Source organism: Pleurodeles waltl, chromosome 3_2, assembly GCF_031143425.1.
Source record: "Pleurodeles waltl isolate 20211129_DDA chromosome 3_2, aPleWal1.hap1.20221129, whole genome shotgun sequence".
NCBI classification, from domain to species: domain Eukaryota; kingdom Metazoa; phylum Chordata; class Amphibia; order Caudata; family Salamandridae; genus Pleurodeles; species Pleurodeles waltl.
The window spans coordinates 42,920,649-42,941,692 of NC_090441.1; the positions used below are offsets into that span (position 1 = coordinate 42,920,649).

Genomic DNA, 21,044 nt, shown 5'->3' on the forward strand with positions numbered 1-21,044 from the left:
GATACCTGTAGGGGAATCAAGATGAATTAAATGAAAACTTTCTTATTCAAGTACTTTCCTTTACATGAGAATCAGAAAAAACATTCTGACTAAATTTTAAACCAATCATATAAATCCTGTTTTGAGAATGTATACTAGGACCATACAATATTGCATCTAGAAACTCTGGCCTTCTGTGTACTCTTAAAATGTTTCAACACAAATTGCACATATTGCAGATATATATATATATATATATATATATATATAGTAAACACCATAAAAGGATTGTACACCATGAATAACACAATATGGATTTAGGAAACAAATCACATAACTTGTCAACTCGAATATTACATAATAAATATCTTAGAATAGTGGCATACAATAAACAACATGAAATAAACTCGAGGAGAGAATCGTGCGTCTTGCCGATTCGAGTGTCACCATGTAAAATACCAAGAAATGGTAGCACGCAATGAATATCAAAGTCAAATCATCATTAATCGAATCGCGCGTCTTGCCGATTCGTAAAACACGATGTAAATGTCAAGAAATAACAGCTCACAATAAATAACAAGATCAAAGTACAATGAAACGAATCGCGCTTCTTTTGCCGATTCTTAAGCCACCATGTGAATGTCAAGAAATGGTAGCGCGCAATGAACAACAAAGTTAAATCCTCATGAAACGAGTTGCGCCTTGTCAATTCGTAAAACATAATGTAAATGTCAAGAAATAGTAGCGCGCAATGGACAGCAATGTTTAAACACCATAAAACGAATTGCGCATCTTGCCGATTCTTAAGCCACCATGCCAATGTCAAGAAATGGTAGCACGCAATGAATAACAAAGTCAAACCTTTATGAAACAAATCGCGAGTCTTGCCTATTTGTAAAATACCATATAAATGTCAAGAAAGGGTACCGCGCAAGTAATCTGTTACTCATTTAAGAATTAAACCAAGAATATGAAAATTCTCCATAACGGTGTCGGAACAGTCCAACCACCGTCTTACCGCCTGGAACAATGATCACTAATGATGGATGAAGGGCAGAAGACGGGAAGATCCAAATAGGCCGCCGGGACAGGAGCTCAGGAAGAAGCTGCTGCTCTGCACCGGGACCTCTGAATAGTGAGCACTGGGAGTTGGGCTGGCTCTCTTTTATAGAGTCTTGGCCCAGCCCAGAACCACGCCCAGGCATGTTGCAGGGAAAGTCTCTGGAAGGCCCTGGAAAGGGGCCACACCCTAACACACTCTGAAAACCTGCAGCAATACATTGCAAAGGAACAGTATTTGTAAGCATATTAAAAATAAGTTTTCAGGATTGAACTCTGCAATGCAAAAGGTTAAACCACAACATATCAGCACAATGCATAAATTACGTTGTTTTGAGAGTGCTGGGTTTTTGCATTTTTGTCACCAATAGAGCGCGTACTGCTCTGGTGTAGACAATTTTATACTATCATTTCAACCCTTTCTCTTCAAACTCTACACAAGATATCTTGTGAAGCTGTTATTCATCCTATTCGATATTATATTCAATTGTTTTATACCTTACTATACGAACCCTATGTATAGCATATCTCAAGTGCCCAATGTTTGTACTCACTGCAACCCTCATCAGCTCTCTTTGTACAGCGCAATGATAATCTGATGGTCATGCCTGCGCTTTATAAAATACTATTAAAAGATTAATCAATATTACTGTCGACTTTTATAAGAGATAGAGGGCGATAAGAGTCACATCTCTCTGGGGCTTTTTCTGGCTTAAGAAGAGTTATATTAAGTGCTTCTCTCATGGAATGAGGAAGAGTTTCTATCTCATATGCCTCCTTGTATACCACCAGAAGCAAAGGACTGAGTTCCTCTGCATATTCTTAGTACAATTCAGAAGGGAGATCATCTTCCCCGGGGCCCTCTCGTTCTTAAACTGCTGAATCACAGATTTGATCTCTCTACTGTGATCGGTTGATTTAGTACATTGCACTAGCCATGCCACAGTAGCCCTCTCTAGATAAGAGTGTATAGCAGGGGCATCGATCTGCAGCTTGAAGGTGTACAACTTTCTATAGAATGCTGCAAAAGCATCTACAATGCCAGCAGGTGAATGTATGTTGCGGCCTTCAGTTGTCAGTATGTGAGTGATATGACAAGCATCCCAGTAAGACTTGAGCAGTGATGCAAGGGTGTGCTCTGATCCAGCTCCCTCTCCGTATAGATGCACTAATATGTATTTGCCCAGGAATTTTAACTTCCTGTGTGCCTCCTCCTTTGAAAACCCCAATTTAGACCTTATAGGGGACAAAAGGCATACTATTGTTTCTCCTGGATGTGTAGTTCTTTCTCCCAGCTGCTAAGGCAGGCTCTAGTGGATTTTAAATTCCTATTCCCTTTAGAGATGCACTCCCCTTGGATAACAGCTTTGAGTGCAACCAATAGGGTGGCCATCATGTTGATGCCTCTGTTTACCTCTAATTAGTTTCCGATAACCTAAGGTATTTTTCTATAAATACAGGTTGTAAGAGGTTCTTAGGTGAAAGGTGCCATAAATATATCTGCCTTCATTCACAAGGCAAATCAATATTTGGTAGTACAGCTAAATGATCTGAGAAGGTCCTGGGAAGATGGTGTATCTCCCCAAGCCAGCCTACCACGTCTCACGATCCCAGCCAGAAATCTATGCAGGAAGAGGACTTGTGGACTGATGACTGATAATGTGTATTCTCGGCTTATCTGGAATGTTGATCTCCAAAGGTCCAGTAGATCAAAATGATCCCCTGAAATACCCCCGAGCCTTAGTGCCTGACCAGTCCAAAGCCGGATGCAATACAATGTTATGATCACATCCCCATATAATGGTACGTGGGTCCGACGCACAATGTTTCATTACAGTAAGGAAGAACTTAGTGCAGTCCGAATTTGGACCATATGTGTTGATGCGTGTGATATGAGTGTAATTGACCAGACCTTACAAAATGACAAATCTGCCCTCCGGATCCAGTGTAGTTCTAATATACTGAAAGGGAACCGATTTGCGAATAAGAATGGCCGTCCCTCTAGAGTATGAGGATTATGAGGAAAAACATCTGTGTGTACCCCACATTGAGGCGAAGGTGTTCCCTTGTCTAGGTGGCAGGTGTGTCTCTTGTAAAAACAAATGTCCACTGCATATCTATTTAAGTAAGCCAGTACTTGTCTGTGTTTCCTAGGATTGTTGAGCCCTCTTAAGTTCCATGTGATTAGTTTGAGCATGGTGTGATCCTTGTCCCTACCATCCATCATAATGTTTGTACCAACATTGTGTCCGCAAGGTAGAAACCATAGCAGTCTTTGGCCTTGCAACAGAGTCTACGAAATTGAACACTACCACATTTTGATGAAAACCCCAAACCCACCACCCAATGACACGGGAACCCAACTTCCCACTGAATACCTCAAACACTGTGCCTCTTAGAATGCAAGGTTGCACCAATCAAGCAAGCTTATATAACCAAGGGTAAACCTGCAACGGCAGAAAGACGGGGCTGCCATACCAACTTATCGAGAAATTAAGCAACAGAATACGGCATGCATATATAACAAAAACTTTAGCACATGGATTTTATCTCAACAACCAGTATCTTTGGGTGGGCCACACAGAGTCAAGCACATAGCTGTTGGAACATGTTTAATAGTCAACAGTATCAAGCAAGTGAGCAAGACAAGCATTAAACTGTCCCAGACAGCCAGGGGAGGATAGCCCAACAGGAACCTTCCTCACTCAGCCTCATCCATGAATTATCCAAGGTCCGCCTGCGAATGGGGTGAACCAGCAGAATGGGGCAGTGCATTGTGCTGAAGAAAGGAAAGCACATCTCCAGGGTCAGAAAGCACCTTAGTTTTGCCTTTCCAAGTGATCCTATGCCTGGCAGGTTACAACATGGTGTAGGAAATACCTCATTCTTGCAGCCTCTTCTTTGCAGGTAGAAATTTCCTCTGAGCATCCTGCACCACTTGCGTAAATTTTGAATAAAAGACAGTTGCACTCCCTCTTAGTATGTTTCTTTGGCCTCCCGAGCTAGATGCAGCAGTTGGTCTTGATCTCTGTAGTGGAGGATTTTGCAATTATTAGTTGTGGTGGTGCACCCGGAATCAGTCTAGGAGCTATAAACTGGTAGGCTCTCTCAATCACAAAAGACTTACAGAAGTTATTGACACCGGAGTGAAAGAAACAGGTTTGCAACATAGTCCTCAGTGTGGCCCCAGGCTGTGGTTTCTGAGATGCCCAATATGTGCACATTGTTCTTTCTTGATCTGGCTTTGAAATCTTCATTTTTTAGACATATGTGGTGGAGTTTTTCCTGCATCTCTTTAACTGTTTTGGATTGCTGCACAAAGCTGTCTTCCGAGTCGGGAATCCGCTGCACAGTGGATGCGATAAGGGCGTGCCACTTTTTAAGCTGATCCTGCATGTCATCCATTCTTTGCATCAGAGAATCTATCTTGAGGTCTATTGCTGTGAGTCTGGACTTCATATCTATTAGAAGTGATTTAATGTTTTCTGGTGAAGGGGATTCACTTTCAGCCATGTCATATCTGTCAGAGCCTTAAGAGTCATCAGGATTACAACGCTGGGCTGGTTTCTTAGATTCAAATACTAAGGAAGACTGGTGTCTGTTTTGCCCATGGTGAGAGGATCAGTGTGGTTGCTCGGCTTCAAAGACTGCTACAGTCAGGGGAGTCAGGCAGGGATTGCAGAGGCAAGTGTCAGTGATGGCCTATGTCTGCTGCCATCAATATAGCAATAGTTCACGGATTTATCCACCCCTGGTACGCTTGGGTTACATTTGGGAGGGCCTCCCTGTAGGTTCAGTTGCCGAGATGGTACGGCACCTAGCAGCACATGAAAGAGGGCCCCCAAGGGTACAGAGTTCACCAGCGCTCTGGGCATGCAATGTAGAAAACATGCAAATGAGTAAAGTCATGAATACCTGCCCATATTGCGAGGTGCAATTAAGTGTTCCAGCGTGGCCCTGCTGTTCATCACTGCCCGCCTCCGCAATGTTGTGTGAGGCCCCAGTGCCGTGGGAAGAAGCAGAGGCCTGACCTGCTGTGCCCTCTTGCCACCAGCAGCCTGTCGACAACCAGGAAACCCTGAAGGGCAATTCTAGATAGGCCGCCGGCAGGCCAAAGGCACAGTCGTTGGTGCTCCAGACTCCGAGGCCCAGGACAGCGCAGCTGTCCCATGCACACCTTCTCCACTCTGTCGGGCCTCCATGCGGGCCACCATGCGGGAGGCCTTCCTCTGGCCTGTGGTCCCCCATCCTCACACTGGGACTGCACCCATGCCGCTGGATGCCAGTGGTGCTGATCCATCACCCCAATGTGCCGATGGCAAAAAATTGCTGTTAGGCTGTAAGTGTAGTGTTGCAATGTGGGCTCTGGCTGTGCAGCTCGACTAATGTGCTGCCATCTTGGTGCGCTGCTTGGCACTCGAGTGCTGAATTGTACAAGTGATTCAAATATTGTGTCGAAAAATTTAGGGTACCATTAGGAATGTAGAAAGCAATATTGACATATATTTCAATACCACGAGTTAAATTTACTTGTTAAACTTTCTAGTTAACATGAACATCGAAGTACTAGCTAAATTCATATCACAGAATCTGAGAATTAGCATGACTAGATTACTGAACCACTCAGGTTTCATTCAGACAGGCTTAGTAGCAATTATATCAGGCTGGCTGACTCACATAGCACCACAGTGCTAAATGGGGGTACGGCAGTGCTTCAACTAAAGCATTAGCCTATGCCTAAATCTGTATGGCTGACATGATTGGCATTGCCTCTGTCCAGATGGGAGAGGACCAGGATTTGGACACTCATTCTGAAGTCATATTTGGGAGGATAAAGGTTTATGTTTTAGAGAAGTCATAGCTTGTACCAAGCTGTCAGAGATTTATGGCCAGTTTGAATCTGAAAAGAAAACTTGCTGATGATAAAAAAGCCAAGTGATTCGCAATGTCAATAAGCTGAGGTGAATACATATGGATTTAAGGTAGTGAACTAGTGCTAGGCTTCCACTTGTCTGTTGTTTCTGAAGAGTATGGAGTTTTTGTCTTGAGTGGATCGAGCTTGAGGTAGTTGCTTCATTTCCAAGCTTAGATGAGGACGGTGCATTTTTGTAGACACAGGATGTCGTATATTGATCACAGTTTCACAAGTAGCTGGTACCGTTGGCATACTGACGCTTGCAGTTCCACTGCTAGGGAGGAAGCTTCCCAGAGGCTCCATATAGAGGCTGAATACTACAGATGAGAGGGTGTCTGAGCACACCGTCCATTACTGGGAGTTCCTGTTACTTGGATGTGGCAGTCTGAATACATGGGTAGAGAGGTAGGATGTTATCCCTTGATTGTCAGGGCTGTTAAATCCATGCAAGGAGCCGGGAGGTTTGCCCAGGCACCATAATCAACAGGATCGATAGCCACCAAGAGTCAGCAAAATCAAGACACAAGTGTCGCAAAGATCTGTGATCTGCGGGACATTATCACTTCCATTGCTTTTGTGCTGCAACGTGGCCCGAAGCCACACTCAAAGTATTGCAGAGATGGCTACTGGCAAATTGTTTTTACAGCAGGATAGCCACCACTCTTTAAACAAATCACAGTTATAGTTACCCAAACCATCCTTTTCATGGTGACTTGCAGTAGCTGTCAATAGTGAACACTCTGTAAAATGAGGAACCACTTGAGTACTTCCACTAGCGTTAGGCACTGCCATCCTACGCTTGGAGGGCTACATTCAAAAGGTTTACCATCGTGTTTGCATGCTACGTCCAAAGGACTCACAGCCTCGTGCACCTTACTTTGTGTATTTAGACATTCTCTACCACAGACAAAGGTAATATTACACCTGATAACAAACCATGCAGTCTACCCTACATTCAGGCGTGAGCGAATTACATCGGCCCTATGACAGGCAATGCACCCCAGAATCCAGTGTAAGGCACTCACCTTGCGGGGAGCTCTGACTTCCTGGCACAGGAGTTGAACCAGAGGTTGATAGTACTGTGAAGGGAGAACCGTCTCATCTCGAAGTCGGACCTCCAGCTGCAATGACCCCAAGATACCTCTGGAATGAAAAACAAAGGTGTGTCAAGAGAGCACACTGTAGTACAAGGGCACTTGAATGAGATTCGGAGAGGTGGTATTACCACCAAGAAATCCACCCAGAAGAACAACAACTTTTTGGGGGCTGATTATTGTCTCACTGCCTGAGTGCAGCTCAGCTGTGCGCCAAAGTTTGCACAATTTTATCCTTTTTTGCCCTCACGATAAAAAAAAAGCTATCATGTTTGCCTCTGTTTTTCCCATTCTACAAATGATCAGAATGAGTTGAGAAAAATGGTGGTAGGTGCAACATCTGAGTAGGTGAGAGGAGAACTGATGTCAGTGGATTCTACTCTGGTACATGCTACTTTGCCCACAATAAGGGACATGGTTACAAACACATTTTGCACCAGTGAGCATTGAGGTCAGGGAGGTTAATTTACAGTCATATTGCCAGATATCTCTCTGATTTATCATTTTGTGGTTTTGCCATTAGGACTTAATATGCCCCAGAGGGTCGCCATGAAGGTCTTGGACCCTCTGGTTGTTCAGACGCCTCTTGAAGACCTGATGGTGAATGTTTACCGCCGAGGCGCCCTTGTAAGGATGAATGTCCCTAAATTCGCTCGATTGCATCAAAGGTACAAAACATATATCAACTCGGGTTCCTGCTCACCGGAAGGCTTTTCGCAAAGGTTGCCTTGTCATCTTTCATTTGCTTATTGCTGTATTTGGTTGTTAAATTGGTACTATTTAGGGTGAATTATTTTCTCGGACACTGCTACCAGGTGTAAAAATAACAAAAAATGCAGGAATACTATTACAAAACGTGCGCATTTGCTGCATTATTTGCCTTTTCTCGCCGCATAACGTAGTCACACCTGCAGCATAATTGGGTCCTTTTCTGCCACGTAATTCAGCTGGCCCTGATCAAACCGTAAAAAGGACCTTATTTTGATCTTTTACCATGCTAAATCAATGTAAGAATACAGTCGACCACTAGATGTCCACCGTGTCTAACAGATCTATCCAACCGCACTAAGGGCCAGATGCACGAAAGGGTTTTCCCCATACTATGTCTATGTGAAAATGTGCTCGTACATATGGCCCTAAAAGTTGATAGACTTCAGAAAGAAAGTAAGAAACGGTCAGCCTTCTGGCGCAAATCCAGCATACCTGTGCCACAGGTAGGCTCGATAAATACGAGTCAGCTGGGCAAAGCGCAAAAATGTGTACGATTTAACAAAATACCCATGACAATAATAAAGCAACATTCAAAGGTGCCTAACATACCAAAAATGTGAAAAAACAAGTTTGTTTAGTTACGTTGTTTGAAATTAAATGTTTATAGAACCTTAAGGTGAAAGCACACAGGCTGAATTGCACTGAACTACCCTGATTTAAAAGATGCCCATCAGTGTTACCCGTCGTTCTTTCTATCTTTCTCAAGGGTGGGGGAATGCGTGTTTGCATTTTTTCTACTATGCACCCCTTGATTATATGTATAAAACTAGAGTGTTTTCCATAATTTAATCATTATGTACGCCTGTTTCTTCAGATTTATTCGTATGAAAATTTGATGGACGTTTGAATAAATACTTTGATTCTATTTGTCTCTTTGTGGACAAGCAATTCGTTTTCAATTCAATAACAATGTTTTTTTCTAAAGATTCCCTTGTTAGCCATTTACACTTATAGTTAATACTCAAGCTCTGGGTTTAACTCTTCCTTAAACGTGAGGTTTGTGGATAAGCAGGGTGGAGATGGTGGCTAAGCACAGTTTAGCAGTCTTGTGGGAGGGATTGGGAGAGCTGGTGAGAGGAGGGAGAGAGTCACAGAGGGAGGCGGGGGGAGTTCACAGCGCTGGTGGGTGGGAGTGGTGTGACAGACAGCTGTAGGTTAGGTGTTCATCCACTGAGTCAGTAGAGGGTGATCTCTTGTGCATCATGCCGGAGTACATACTGGTGCAGACATGACTCACTGGCCACCTTTTATGCAGACTCAAGTTGCCTCTCAGTAATTTTCTGGTTTTCTACCAGACAATAAATAGCTATCTTGAATTGGCCACTTTCCTTAAACACGATCCTTGAATGTACAGAGACAATATTGTTGTCTTGCAACCAAAATGTCAATAATCTAAGCGCTTGATATTTGTATGGTATAAAAATATAGTGATACTGATAATGTTATTTGGCTAATCAAGTGTTAGGATATTTTAAGGTCGAGCGCGAAGCGCTTTCCAACCTGTTGTATGTATTGTGGGCTTTTAACCACGCCCATCACTTTTACTCGTTGTGGGCTTGCCTTTCAAAAATCCCTTGATGTCATTGGTATATGCTTTACGCTTGTCCCCCCTTGGGGCGGTTTTGTTAACGCCTTGCAGACTGACCCTGTTACATGGATAACTGCATGACTGAGATAAACTTCAGCGTGGGTAAACTACTTTTTCCTTTTGTCTCTCCCCTTCCCGTTCATGGCGGCCACGGCGCTCACAGTGCAAAAAGTGCGCTGGTCACATTGTTCACATTGTTACCTAATTAGAGTCATTTCTTTTGGCTCTCCCCTAACTACGTCCTCTCTCCAGAAAGAATACTAACTGCCAGAGTTATTTTCACATTTCTACATTACATGCACTTTGTGATTTGTCTTGTACACATTCTTTGCAGCAGGCACATTAACCCTCTGCGCTACCTTATGATGACTCCATGCTTCCACTAGACAAATGTACCATCTATTTCCAGAAAGAACATAAATCACCAGAGTTATTATGACATTTTTACATTACATGCACTTTGTGATTTGCCTAGTACACGTTCTTTTCAGCAGGCACATTCAATCAATCAATCAATCAATCATAGTATTTATAACGCGCGCTATGTACCCGTCAGGGTTTCGAGGCGCTGAGGGGGGGGGGGAGCGCTGCTGGTTTAGCGGTCGAAGAGCCAGGTCTTGAGGAGCCTTCTGAATGCGAGGAGGTCCTGGGTCTGGCGAAGGGATGTGGGGAGAGAGTTCCAGGTCTTGGCGGCGAGGAAGGAGAAGGATCTGCCGCCGGATGTCTTGCGCTGGATTCGGGGTACGATGGCTAGGGCGAGGTTGGCGGATCGGAGTTGACGTGTTGGAGTGTAGAAGTGGAGTCTGGTGTTGAGGTAGGAGGGTCCGGTGTTGTGAAGTGCCTTGTGAGCGTGGGTCAGGAGTTTGAAGGTGATCCTCTTGTCTACCGGGAGCCAGTGGAGTTCCTTTAGGTGAGGGGAGATGTGACTTCGGCGGGGTATGTTGAGGATCAGTCGGGCGGAGGCATTTTGGATACGTTGGAGGCGTTTGATGTCTTTGGTTGGGATGCCTGTGTAGAGTGCGTTGCCGTAGTCAAGTCTGCTGCTGACGAGGGCCTGGGTCACCGTCTTTCTGGTTTCTGTTGGAATCCACTTGAAGATTCTGCGGAGCATTCGAAGGGTGTTGAAACAGGAGGAGGAGACGGCGCTGACCTGTTTGGACATGGTGAGGGCGGAGTCCAGGATGAAGCCGAGGTTTCTTGCGTGGCTGGCAGGGGTGGGTGGGGGTCCGAGGACGGAGGGCCACCATGAGTCGTTCCAGGCCGAGGGAGTGCGTCCGAGGATGAGGACTTCCGTCTTGTCGGAGTTGAGTTTCAGGCGACTGTTGTTCATCCAATCGGCGATGGATTTTAGTCCCTCGTGGAGGTTTGTTTTGGCGGTGACATTAACCCTCTGCACTACCTAATGATGACTCCAAGCTCCCACTAGACAAAAGAACATTCTCTCTCCAGAAAGAACATAAATTACCAGAGTTATTTTTACATTTTTACATTATATGCACTTTGTAATTTGCCTAGCACATGTTCTTTGCAGCAGGCACATTAACCCTCTGCGCGACCTTATAATGAGTCCAAGCTTCCACTAAACACAAGTACATTCTCTCTTCAGAAAGAACATTAATCGGCAAAGTTATTTTTACATTTTTACATTATATGCACTTTGTAATTTCACGTTCTTTGCAGCAGGTACATTAACCCTCTCCACTACCTTATAATGAGTCCAAGCTTCCACTAGACAAAAGTACATTCTTTCTCCCGAAAGAACATTAATAACCAGAGTTATTTTGACGTTTTTACGTTAGATGCACTCTAAACAGAAAAGCTTCACAAATGGAAAAATCAAAAAACAGCTGTAAGTGAGCAAAAGGGGCCGGGAGTGGCTGGACATGGAATATATAGGCCCGATATGGCTTTAAAATTACATTGCCTCAGTATTTAGTGCTTTAACATTTACAAGCAGCAGCGATGTTACTGCGTAGCACTTCAAAGCTTATGATGTGTTTTTTGGGCCTTCAGGAATAATGAGTTATATATTTGAGCGCAGCATTACAACTTTAGTGAACTTCTTAATAAATACCTTTGAAATTTGTACACTGGGTCCCCTTCTAAACCCTGTGAAGGCAGCCAGGCCCAGATCATAACCTGTAGCTGAAGTCCGTGATTAAAACAGTCAGGTAAGGTGCTGAAATCCTGGCTTTGTTATGTTTTTTGCTGTGATACACTACTAATTAAGAGGGCATTCCAACTGCAATATCGTAAAGTTGGAAGCCACCACTTGGAGTATTCTGTTTCTGATTGCATTCTGTGACATGTAGTTTTATATTTATAATGTGATACAAGCTGGAAACCAGCCCTTGGAGTAGTATTCATAGAGTTGTCCAACTCCATAGTTCAAAACATAATTCGCTCATTTAGTTTATATTTCTGCTTTGCATTCTGTGACTTGTAGTTTTATTTTTAGAATGTGATACAAGCTGCGAATACAAAGCAGAAACCTGAATACATGAACTACACATGTTTGAGTCTGTGAAACTTGAGCTGTGTGTGTGTGTGTATTTATAAAACTAACCATGAGGAGAGCTTACAGTAAATTTTGCTGTACAATGGTCAATGTTTTACAACTAATATTTCAGTTCAAGACTGACTGAGGATCATTAATATCATGTTAGATGGCTCTCCTCAAGGGTGTGAAAAATCATGGGCGTTTTGTTCGACACCCCAGACTCCAGTAAAGGGGCAGTGACCCAGTAAGCATGCATTCTTGGAGTACAATTATTTATTTATTGCCTCTCGGGCAATGTCGCCTGTACCAAGTGCCAAATAAATATGTTTAACACCTGGGAGTAGTTTGTGTTTTAAGTGCCTCGTCTAAAAAAATGTTCGAGTAGGCCTCCTAGGCCTTTAGTTATATGCAGAGCCAGAGTAATTATGTGGGAGAAAGGACCAAAATATGCGACAGGGTCGACCAATTAATATGGCAAAAAAGTCCTTTTATGCATTTGCAATGTAAATGCGAGACCTATTGCAGTGCAGACACTTGTTAAAGACCCATATTATTCTCACAAATGTGTAATTAAGTTTAAAGATGTTACTTCACATGCTCGGACAAACAAAAACACATATTTTGCTTATTATTATTTTTTTAGCAGGGTTTCACAGCATAGAAAGATAAATATTTTTGCAAGTACTCCTCCTATGAACAAGATGGTTATGCAGTTGCAGTTCAGATCAAGCTTAGCCCGAACAAGGCAGAGTGACAATGAGAAACCAACAGTGGCACAGCAACGGACCCATAGGCCTTAATGCAAGGAGGGAAAATGGCCCCATCCCTTTTGGAAGTGAAAAACAGCCATTGTTTGGGTACAGTGGGCCCCAAAACCCCAGGATCCTGCAGCCATTGCACCTGCTGCACCATTGATGGCAACCCTGAAAACTATGTGATATTCAGAGCATAGTCCATGCCTGGCTGTATCTCTGGTGGCGAGGTACATCTGGAAAGAGGAGAATGTGGTTCAAAATATGGTTGTAAATATTCCCCAATTCTGGCTACAAGTTGCAAAAACGAATGGACAGGCACTGCTAGTTTACAGTCTTTCTGCTGTTTTTTAATGAGGAACTGACATTTTATAAGCAGCTCTTCCAACTAGTACCTGGAACCAACTTCCATGACTCAACATAAATATTTTGGGTCCCAAACTGGATTCTACCACATGGTTGGACTGGGACTGAAAACAGGCCTATCCTCTAAAATAAAAGAGGATCCCCTTAATGAATTAGATAGGTAGAAAAGTGGGCAATATTTGCAAATTGGGTCTATTTTGAACTTGTAAAGACATGCTGTGTTAGTGTTCTACAAGGCACTGAAGACTGCATGGATTTGAGATTTCTGCAGACAATATTTGTTTTAATATCAGGGTAAGCCAAAAAATGGACCTACACACGGATGTTTCAGACCAGCATAGGCCAGTCCTACCCACTCTAGCAAGTAACTGAAACACTTGAGAAATTTCCAGGTTTTATCCACATAAACCTTGTTGACAAAACTGAAAATGGGATTGGGCGATAATGGTTATTCTGAAGTCTATAGTGAAATAAGGGTTTTATCACAGAGGAGTGTGGAGGAGGGAAAGGAAAGGGTGTGTCAGGAAAGGATGTTCTCCATATGGAGCCAAGGAAGACTTATTATGAAGAAAAACATTTGCAGTTCCCACCCCATTCACCTGGAAATTCAGCCCAGCACAGATACAGTAATGAAAGACTAGTTGTCAGAGCACCTGGGTGTCACAGACAGGCCAGTGACAGGGACAGGACAATGATTGAATGTTCACTTTGTCTGACCACCTTTGTCTCGCAACAAACACACCTCCAGTCACTGCCACCATCCGACTAGATGTTTATAGAGTTTTATTATCTCAGAACCTTCAGGGTACACCAAGAAAATTCCTGAACATCACTGAATACGTGATGGATTTCTCAGCCCCAAAGATCATCACAGTTGGGTGAGTAAGATGGGTTCATCACTATACTGTATGGTCATTTCATTTTAGAATCAGGCCAGATGGTTAGATTATTGAACATACACACATAAGCATACAAACAGGTATATGTAAATGTGAATGGATAGTACTGATCATACACACACACACACAATTACTTCTAGTCATGTGTTCCATTGTGGATGACCCACGCATTAAATCACACATACACAAAACTACATACAAATGAGGAATATTTTGTCATTTCTTAGATATCAGCAACAGTCAATTTTAACTTTCTTTAGGAAGACCTATTGTTTCCAAAGTATATCATTCATTTTAAGTGGGCTTTGAGTCAGTTCCTTGCTCATGAATGGCTTTCCATCTCAATTAAGTGAAAACCACCAGGAGAGGGGCTTTGGCTCCGCCTCCATGTTGGGAGTCAGGAGTACATGTTTGATTGGACAGACATTGTGTGCGCTCCACACAGCTGTGATCATTTTGTTTATTTATCCAGCTACCTGAGGTTGAACTTTCAGAGGCACACACAAACCACTGTAATGCTATTAAAATGCCTTAGATAACTAGATAATTTATGGCATTATTCTCTGGCAGCAGCACAGAAGGGAGAAGTACATCGATTTTAAATTCTGGCTTAATAGTGCATTCTTAAACCAGGCCTATTGGCATTGACAATGTTTGTTTCCAGTTGTATTAGCAGTGAAGGGGAGTGCATGTGTTTTCTTCCTCTCAATCACTCCTTTTTTTAATTATTGTTTTACGAGGGCCCCACAGTGTTAAACTGCTATCGCCGCCCCCCATTGTCTCTTTGCTCTGTTCTTACTACTACTTCCCACCTCCCCACGCAGCTCCCATCCTGATCCCCATGCTTTTTAATTTTTTTTTACAAGGGCCCAGCAGCTAAAAAGTGATGCAAGGCCACTCGGTTAGAGTTTTAGACTCAGTGAGCACTTTCTTCTTTTTAATCTATTTACCATTTCTGCATGGCTACCTGCCATGTTAGAATGGTAAATAAAAATTCCCATTTTGCATTATCAAGCATGCATTTTGGCACAGGTGTCACAATGCATTCATGCACATGCATGATATCGCATGTGTGGGCATGCATTACAATGAACCTATGCACCCACTGTCATCTTGGGAGTTGATTTTGATTAACATAAAACCTGTTACTAGATTTCCACCATTTGAGCGCATACACCGTGATGCACGCTTTTGCATGCCAATCCTTAGCCGAGACCTATTCGCTTTGCCAAAACTTGTTTTTTAGTTACATTTGCATACGATCCTCTCTCCTTTGACCATCACCTGCAAATCTAGCTAATTTGTCCTCAAAGCTTCCTATGAAAAAGGATTTGATCACATGGCTGCTTCTAATGATGAACATTAATTGGTGTTATACCTGATGTTGCTTAATGGCTTTTTAATGCCTTTTCTATCCCAGCTCCTTACTAATTCCCTAAAGAGATAGTTATTCTGAGCGACTGAGGGGGCGGCAACACAGCAGTTCATTTAAAAGTATTTCAACGTTCCGTTCATTTAAATGTATTTACTACATTCATTAACACCTTCCTGTCATAATCCTATTTCTATTCTTGTTATATACATGTGCATGTAGGACAGTGATAGGGAAGTGCTGTCTTCAGCATGATAGCATATCATGGCCCCGATTAAGAAAAAGTGTCCTCTTTGGCATGTGGTCCTGGCCCCATGAAAAGGAGGGAAGGCATTGCCTTGGCGCCGACCATTTTACAGATGTAGGTGCAGAGACAGGAAGGATGTCTCGAGGCACTCTGGCTGCTCCAAGGTGGTGTGCAGTCAGCGCACCTCAAGAAGGGCACCCTTCGGATGAAGGGGAGGTGGGGAATCAGAGACTGTCAAAGTATCCCCCCTGCTGGCACCTGTGGTCACATACTGCACGCACCTGCCTGGGATCCCGCTTCAGCACACATGGTTAAAGTTGTCACGCTGCCAGTAAAATACGCAGGTAGTGATATCTTCACAGCACTTTGTGATTGGCACATCACACAGGTGAACCTTGGTGGGTTAGGAACTCAATCACCGAGGTCAGTATGTACTAACTCACCCTAAGACCATGAGTGATAGGCCTCATAGGGGAGGAGAGAGGACATACCCAGGTGGTCAAACAATGAGCATGGAACTTAGGAAACGTTGTTTAGTTTGTCAGAACATTTTTACAAGGGTGCGCCTGGAGGCCACATCTCTCCCCAACCCACTTGTTCAAGGGTAGTATGTTGTAGACGAATAGGTATTGAGATCTCAGTCTCTTCGCCATTGTCTCAAAGCGGAAGGAGACGATATTACAAAGACAAAGTGACAATGGACGTCATTTAGGTGTCGCCAGGGCTCGCATTTGCGACCCTTGGCACTGCCTCTGTGACCCCTGCCTTCAGAGGTGGCAAATTCAGTGCCAGGAACACAGTGACAGCCAGTGCTTATTTTGTAAATAAAAACGTGCCGGTGCCCAAAGCCCTCCTCTGAAACACCTGGCTGCTACAAATAAATGTGCGAGCAGGAACACTGAGGCAGCATAATCCTGAAGCCATCACGGGCCTCTTCAATCCATTTAAAGCCACTCCCTGCCTCTTCAGCTCACTCTTGCAGCTTTCTGCTTCCTCCTATTGTAACACTTTTTTGTTTTTCTCTTCCGCCGGCTTTCCCATATGTGTCTTTTGCTCCAGTAAATGCTTGAGGCAGAAAAATAAGCTCCGCACCGGAAACAACAAGCACAAATTAAGCACTGGTGAAAGCTCGCCCTTGTGGATGGCAGTTGGGACTTGCTCTCTTTGTTTTTTTAATTTTTATTACACTAATAGTGAATAATAACATATTGTTCACTATTAGTGTAATAAAAAGGGCCAGTTAGCTTAAATAAGCCCTTCCATGTTAGCTGAGGAAATTAAAAATGTTTTTAAATGTATGGTGTATGCGTGCTTGGGGGTGTTTATGCGAGAGAGTGTGTGTGTAAGTGTGAATTTGTGTGCATGTGTGTCTGTGAGTGAAAGTGGAGGTCAAAGGGCACGTGATGTCACTTCTGCTACCCCAGACATTTTGGTGAATTGACGTCCATGAGGGTGAATGGCTCTGTTGTTGCACGTATGATGTTATTGCACTTTGGGTCGACGTAATGACATGGTAGGCTTAAGAAAGTTGCCTACAGTGACTATGGAAACTGAACAAATATACGTGGACCCTTTTCCCCTCACTTTACAAGTGTGAAATTAGTAAAAAATAGAAAACCTTTATTTTTTTAATTAAAACCCTTTCTTTCTTGCGGTGGAGGGGTGGGTTCCTATGTAAAATATTATTTAGAAACAGCCATGGCTCGCCCCCAGCGACAATGCCACTAGTGAACTAGGAGGCAAGTCAGTAACAAGTAAACCCTAAACGAGGTCTAGATTCTAATTATAGATGGAGCAACATTACAGTCTATTAAATCAAATATGAGACGTTTTTGTGCAGTGCCCATCCTGAACTCAAGTATTTAAAAGTGCACTTTATATGTAATAATAAATAAAAAGGAGACTCTCTGAAATAAAATAATTGCCTAGGATCACACAATTAGGACAAACAGGGAAGCCGGAACTGATTCCAGGTTACCTGGTCTCATGTTTTAAAATTCATGCACCGGGATGTAATAGCTCGCTGTTGTTCCTTCCCCTCTCAGTCTTTTAGTGCAACGAGCATAACTGTGTCTGGGAATACAATGGCACCTCCATCACATGTCCAGCACATTCAAATAAACAAGCACAGCCCCAAATCCCAAGGCACAGCCTCAAATTATCAAGCAAAATATCACTATAAATCCAAATAGATTTATAACTTAGTTGCCACCCATTAGTTACCCAGGATATTGACATGCCACCAGGGTGAAAGTCGGATAGTTCAGGGACACATTTTACCACTAACTGGTGATAGTAACCATATTCACAAGTACAACCTCACATCCAATGACAGCCACAAATGCCAAGGTACTATCAACATATATGCAAGAACAACTATCCCAGGCACAATCCCAAATACTCATGTACAAGCACTATATGCCCAAGCATGGTATAAAATGCCCCTAAACCATCAACATCCGTGTGCCCAAACATAATCATCATATCTTCAGGTACAACTCCAATACACAATTCAAAGCCTCCAGTGCCCAGGTATGGCTGTAATGCCCAATCATTATTATCGTATAAGCATGCATAGCTTTGAAACCTAAAATCGCCTTAAGCAGCTTCACATTCCCATAGTAGGCATCAAAGCATCATATGCAAAATGCTCAAACATAATTTCCAATGGTGAGAAAAAGCGGCAAATAAAAAAGGCACGGCATCAACTTCCCAGGTACAACCATCACATGCATTGGCATAGCTTTAAATTTTCGAGACAGACATAATTTAATGTCCAATTATACACTCAAATGCTAAGCCTCTGCCTCAAATAACTAGGCACAGCCCTGATATGACTAGGCACACCCACCAAATGCCCAAAGAAGGTGGCCAAGAAAATGCACTAACTACCCATTACCAACTACCAAATGCACAAATACCATCACAAATGTTGAATAATGTCATTACATTTGAAATGACAGCCTGAATAGCTAGCCACAAAGTCCAAGCACAACCAATGTATGCTGGTGTCTGCCATGTAACAGCCTCGAATGTATTTATTTATTTTGCGGATTTGTATGGTGCGGAGTAGAGCAAATGGATGGCAGAGGCCTTTTCATAACAACAAGTACAGATACATAACATTTTAGTTTCATTACAGTACATTTTGCTAAGGCTTAAGTTGAAAACCATTACATAACAATGGGGTCACCCAAAATTGCTCCACAGAACCTGGGTAATCAATGATACATAACAACAGTGGTCCAAAAGAAAAAAATGAACTGCTAAACGGTTTGAAGTGTATTCAAGAGCCTCAGCTGAATTATTCCTTCAACTAGAGAAAGGGGATTAGACATTCTTTCTCAAAACAGGAGAGAATACCTTACATTAGTAATCAATTTAGTCATCACACTCAAGAAAAACACTAAAAAGTATATAACCTTTTCTATATTTTGATATAAATACATTTAATGCATATAAAGGTGCTCCGCAAAAAAAGAGAAAGAGTGCTTGTGTGTAAAATAGTATAGGTAAAGAAGAGAAAAATAAAATAAATACAGCTATTACTTATATCCTCTTCATGCAATAGCCTGTTTGTATCCATGTATTATTCAACAGAGATACAGTCACATCTATGAAGTAGCAATTATATCATTCATGATTGCCCCTTTGTGGAACCAAATAACAATCCAGGCTGTAAACGATGTTGACGTTTCGACCAGGCAAGATGTGGGGGTGGGGCCAATCTAAGCCTCGAAAGCGGATGTTCATCAGACGTGATCTCCATTAAGTTGGGGAGCAAACTGGGAACCTCATCCAATTTCGAGAATGCTGACTTAATCATAAGTATAATCAAGGGCCAGCTGGCTCCTTGAAAAAAGTGAAATTAATTCATCCTGTAGCATGAATGAATGTCAACAGCCACTTAATCTTTCAGCCACAGTCTGTAAATCACTGCGCAAAGCAAGCAGACTAGGAATTTTATAAAACATCAATCAGGCCTCTCTTCGAGTTACTGTATCAAGGCTCTCCATTTGTAACGAGGTATCCAGTCACACTAGCACCGTCATGGAGCTGAACTGCCAGGCCAGGTCCTCCCTGGACCGAAAACATGTATCCTGGGACCGGTTTCGGGGTATCACCCCTCATCAACCAGTCTAGCTTGAATTCAGTGGTGCAGCGAGCAAGGGACCCACGTCTGGGCCTACCCTTGCCACTGGGCACACACAGCAACACCACAAAATAAAATGATGGACAGAGTGTTGAACCTTTTCAAACACTCCACCCCAGGTCACAGATCTGGGTTTAATCCATCATTGCTTGCCACGTCATCCCAGTTTGAATCCAGCCATATGGAAATCAGTCTTGACCCTGCTCCCTATGGGAACAGTCCAGCCCAAACTGCCAAGCCAGGACCTCCCTGGACGCGAAACAAGTATCCTGGGACTGGTTTTGGGGTCTCATCCCTCATCAGCCAAGCAAGCTTGGCTGATGAGGGATGGCACAGAAAATGTAATAAGTGATGTAACACGTAATACATGGGGTAATTAGCAGTGCGTGACAAGGGTGCACGTTAAATTTCTACCTTAGGGCACGCATATTGGGTATGGGTTGTGGGTGGCAAGAGCATTTGTAGGGTTTAGGATGGGTGTGGATTTTTGTGTGGCAAAGGTATTTTTAGGGTTTAGGGTGGGTATGGGTTTTTGGGTGGCAAGAGTATTTTAGAGCTTTAGGATTGGGTATGGGTTTTAGGGTGGCAAGAGTATTTTAGAGCTTTAGGGTGGGTCTGGGTTTTTGGGTGCCAAGGGTATTTTTCAAGTTTAGGGTGGGTGTGGGTTTTTGGGTGGCAAAGGTATTTTTAGGGTTTAGGCTGGGTATGGTTTTTTGGATGGCAAGGGTATTTTTAGGGTTTGGGGTGGGTATGGGTTTTTGGGTGGCAAGGGTATTTTTAGGGCTAGGGGGATGTGGATTTTTGGGTGGCAAGGGAATTTTTAACCTAACAGTGAAGATGAATTAAGAAGGAGTATTTGCCTTTTTATGATGGTAACTGCCCGACCCTTACGCGGCATGCTTCATCATAGGGTTCCTTCGACCACTGATGCCGGCTGACACCAGTGTGGGATTCCCCACCACATAAGGATATTAACTTTGAAAACATTCATAAGAGCTCCCCTGGTTTTCACGGTTGTAGCCATAGTGGTGATAACCAGTGTGAGGAGGAACCTTATGATGAATCATGCCACCTACTAGTAGGTAAGGGTTACTATCTTGAAAAGTGAAATACCTCTTCTCAATTCACCTTCATTATTAGGTTATAATTTCTTCAGCATATCTTTCTAAGTGTATCTTTGGTTAATGAAATGTAGTACTGCAGCAGTGTGCCCAGATTATTGTCCCCATTTTAACCTTTTTTGGCTTATAGCTATTTGTGACCTACCAGGTGCTGCCACCTGAACTCATCGGCACCAGCGTTCAAGTTCCCGCCAGGTTGGTCAATGTCAGGGAAATGCACTAATGCTC

The 21,044-nt window shown here is 43.1% G+C and overlaps 1 protein-coding gene across 2 annotated transcripts in view; it reads right to left on the reverse strand.

Annotated features, from left to right (window-relative positions):
* The window catches only part of LOC138286443 (ras GTPase-activating protein 4-like), a 386,898-nt gene that overhangs the window by 99,700 nt on the left and 266,154 nt on the right, over positions 1-21,044 (reverse strand). For both annotated transcript variants that reach the window (XM_069226706.1, XM_069226707.1), the window contains exon 9: positions 6,979-7,096. In XM_069226706.1, coding sequence (XP_069082807.1) covers positions 6,979-7,096 — 118 coding nt within the window. The remainder of the gene's footprint in view (positions 1-6,978; positions 7,097-21,044) is intronic.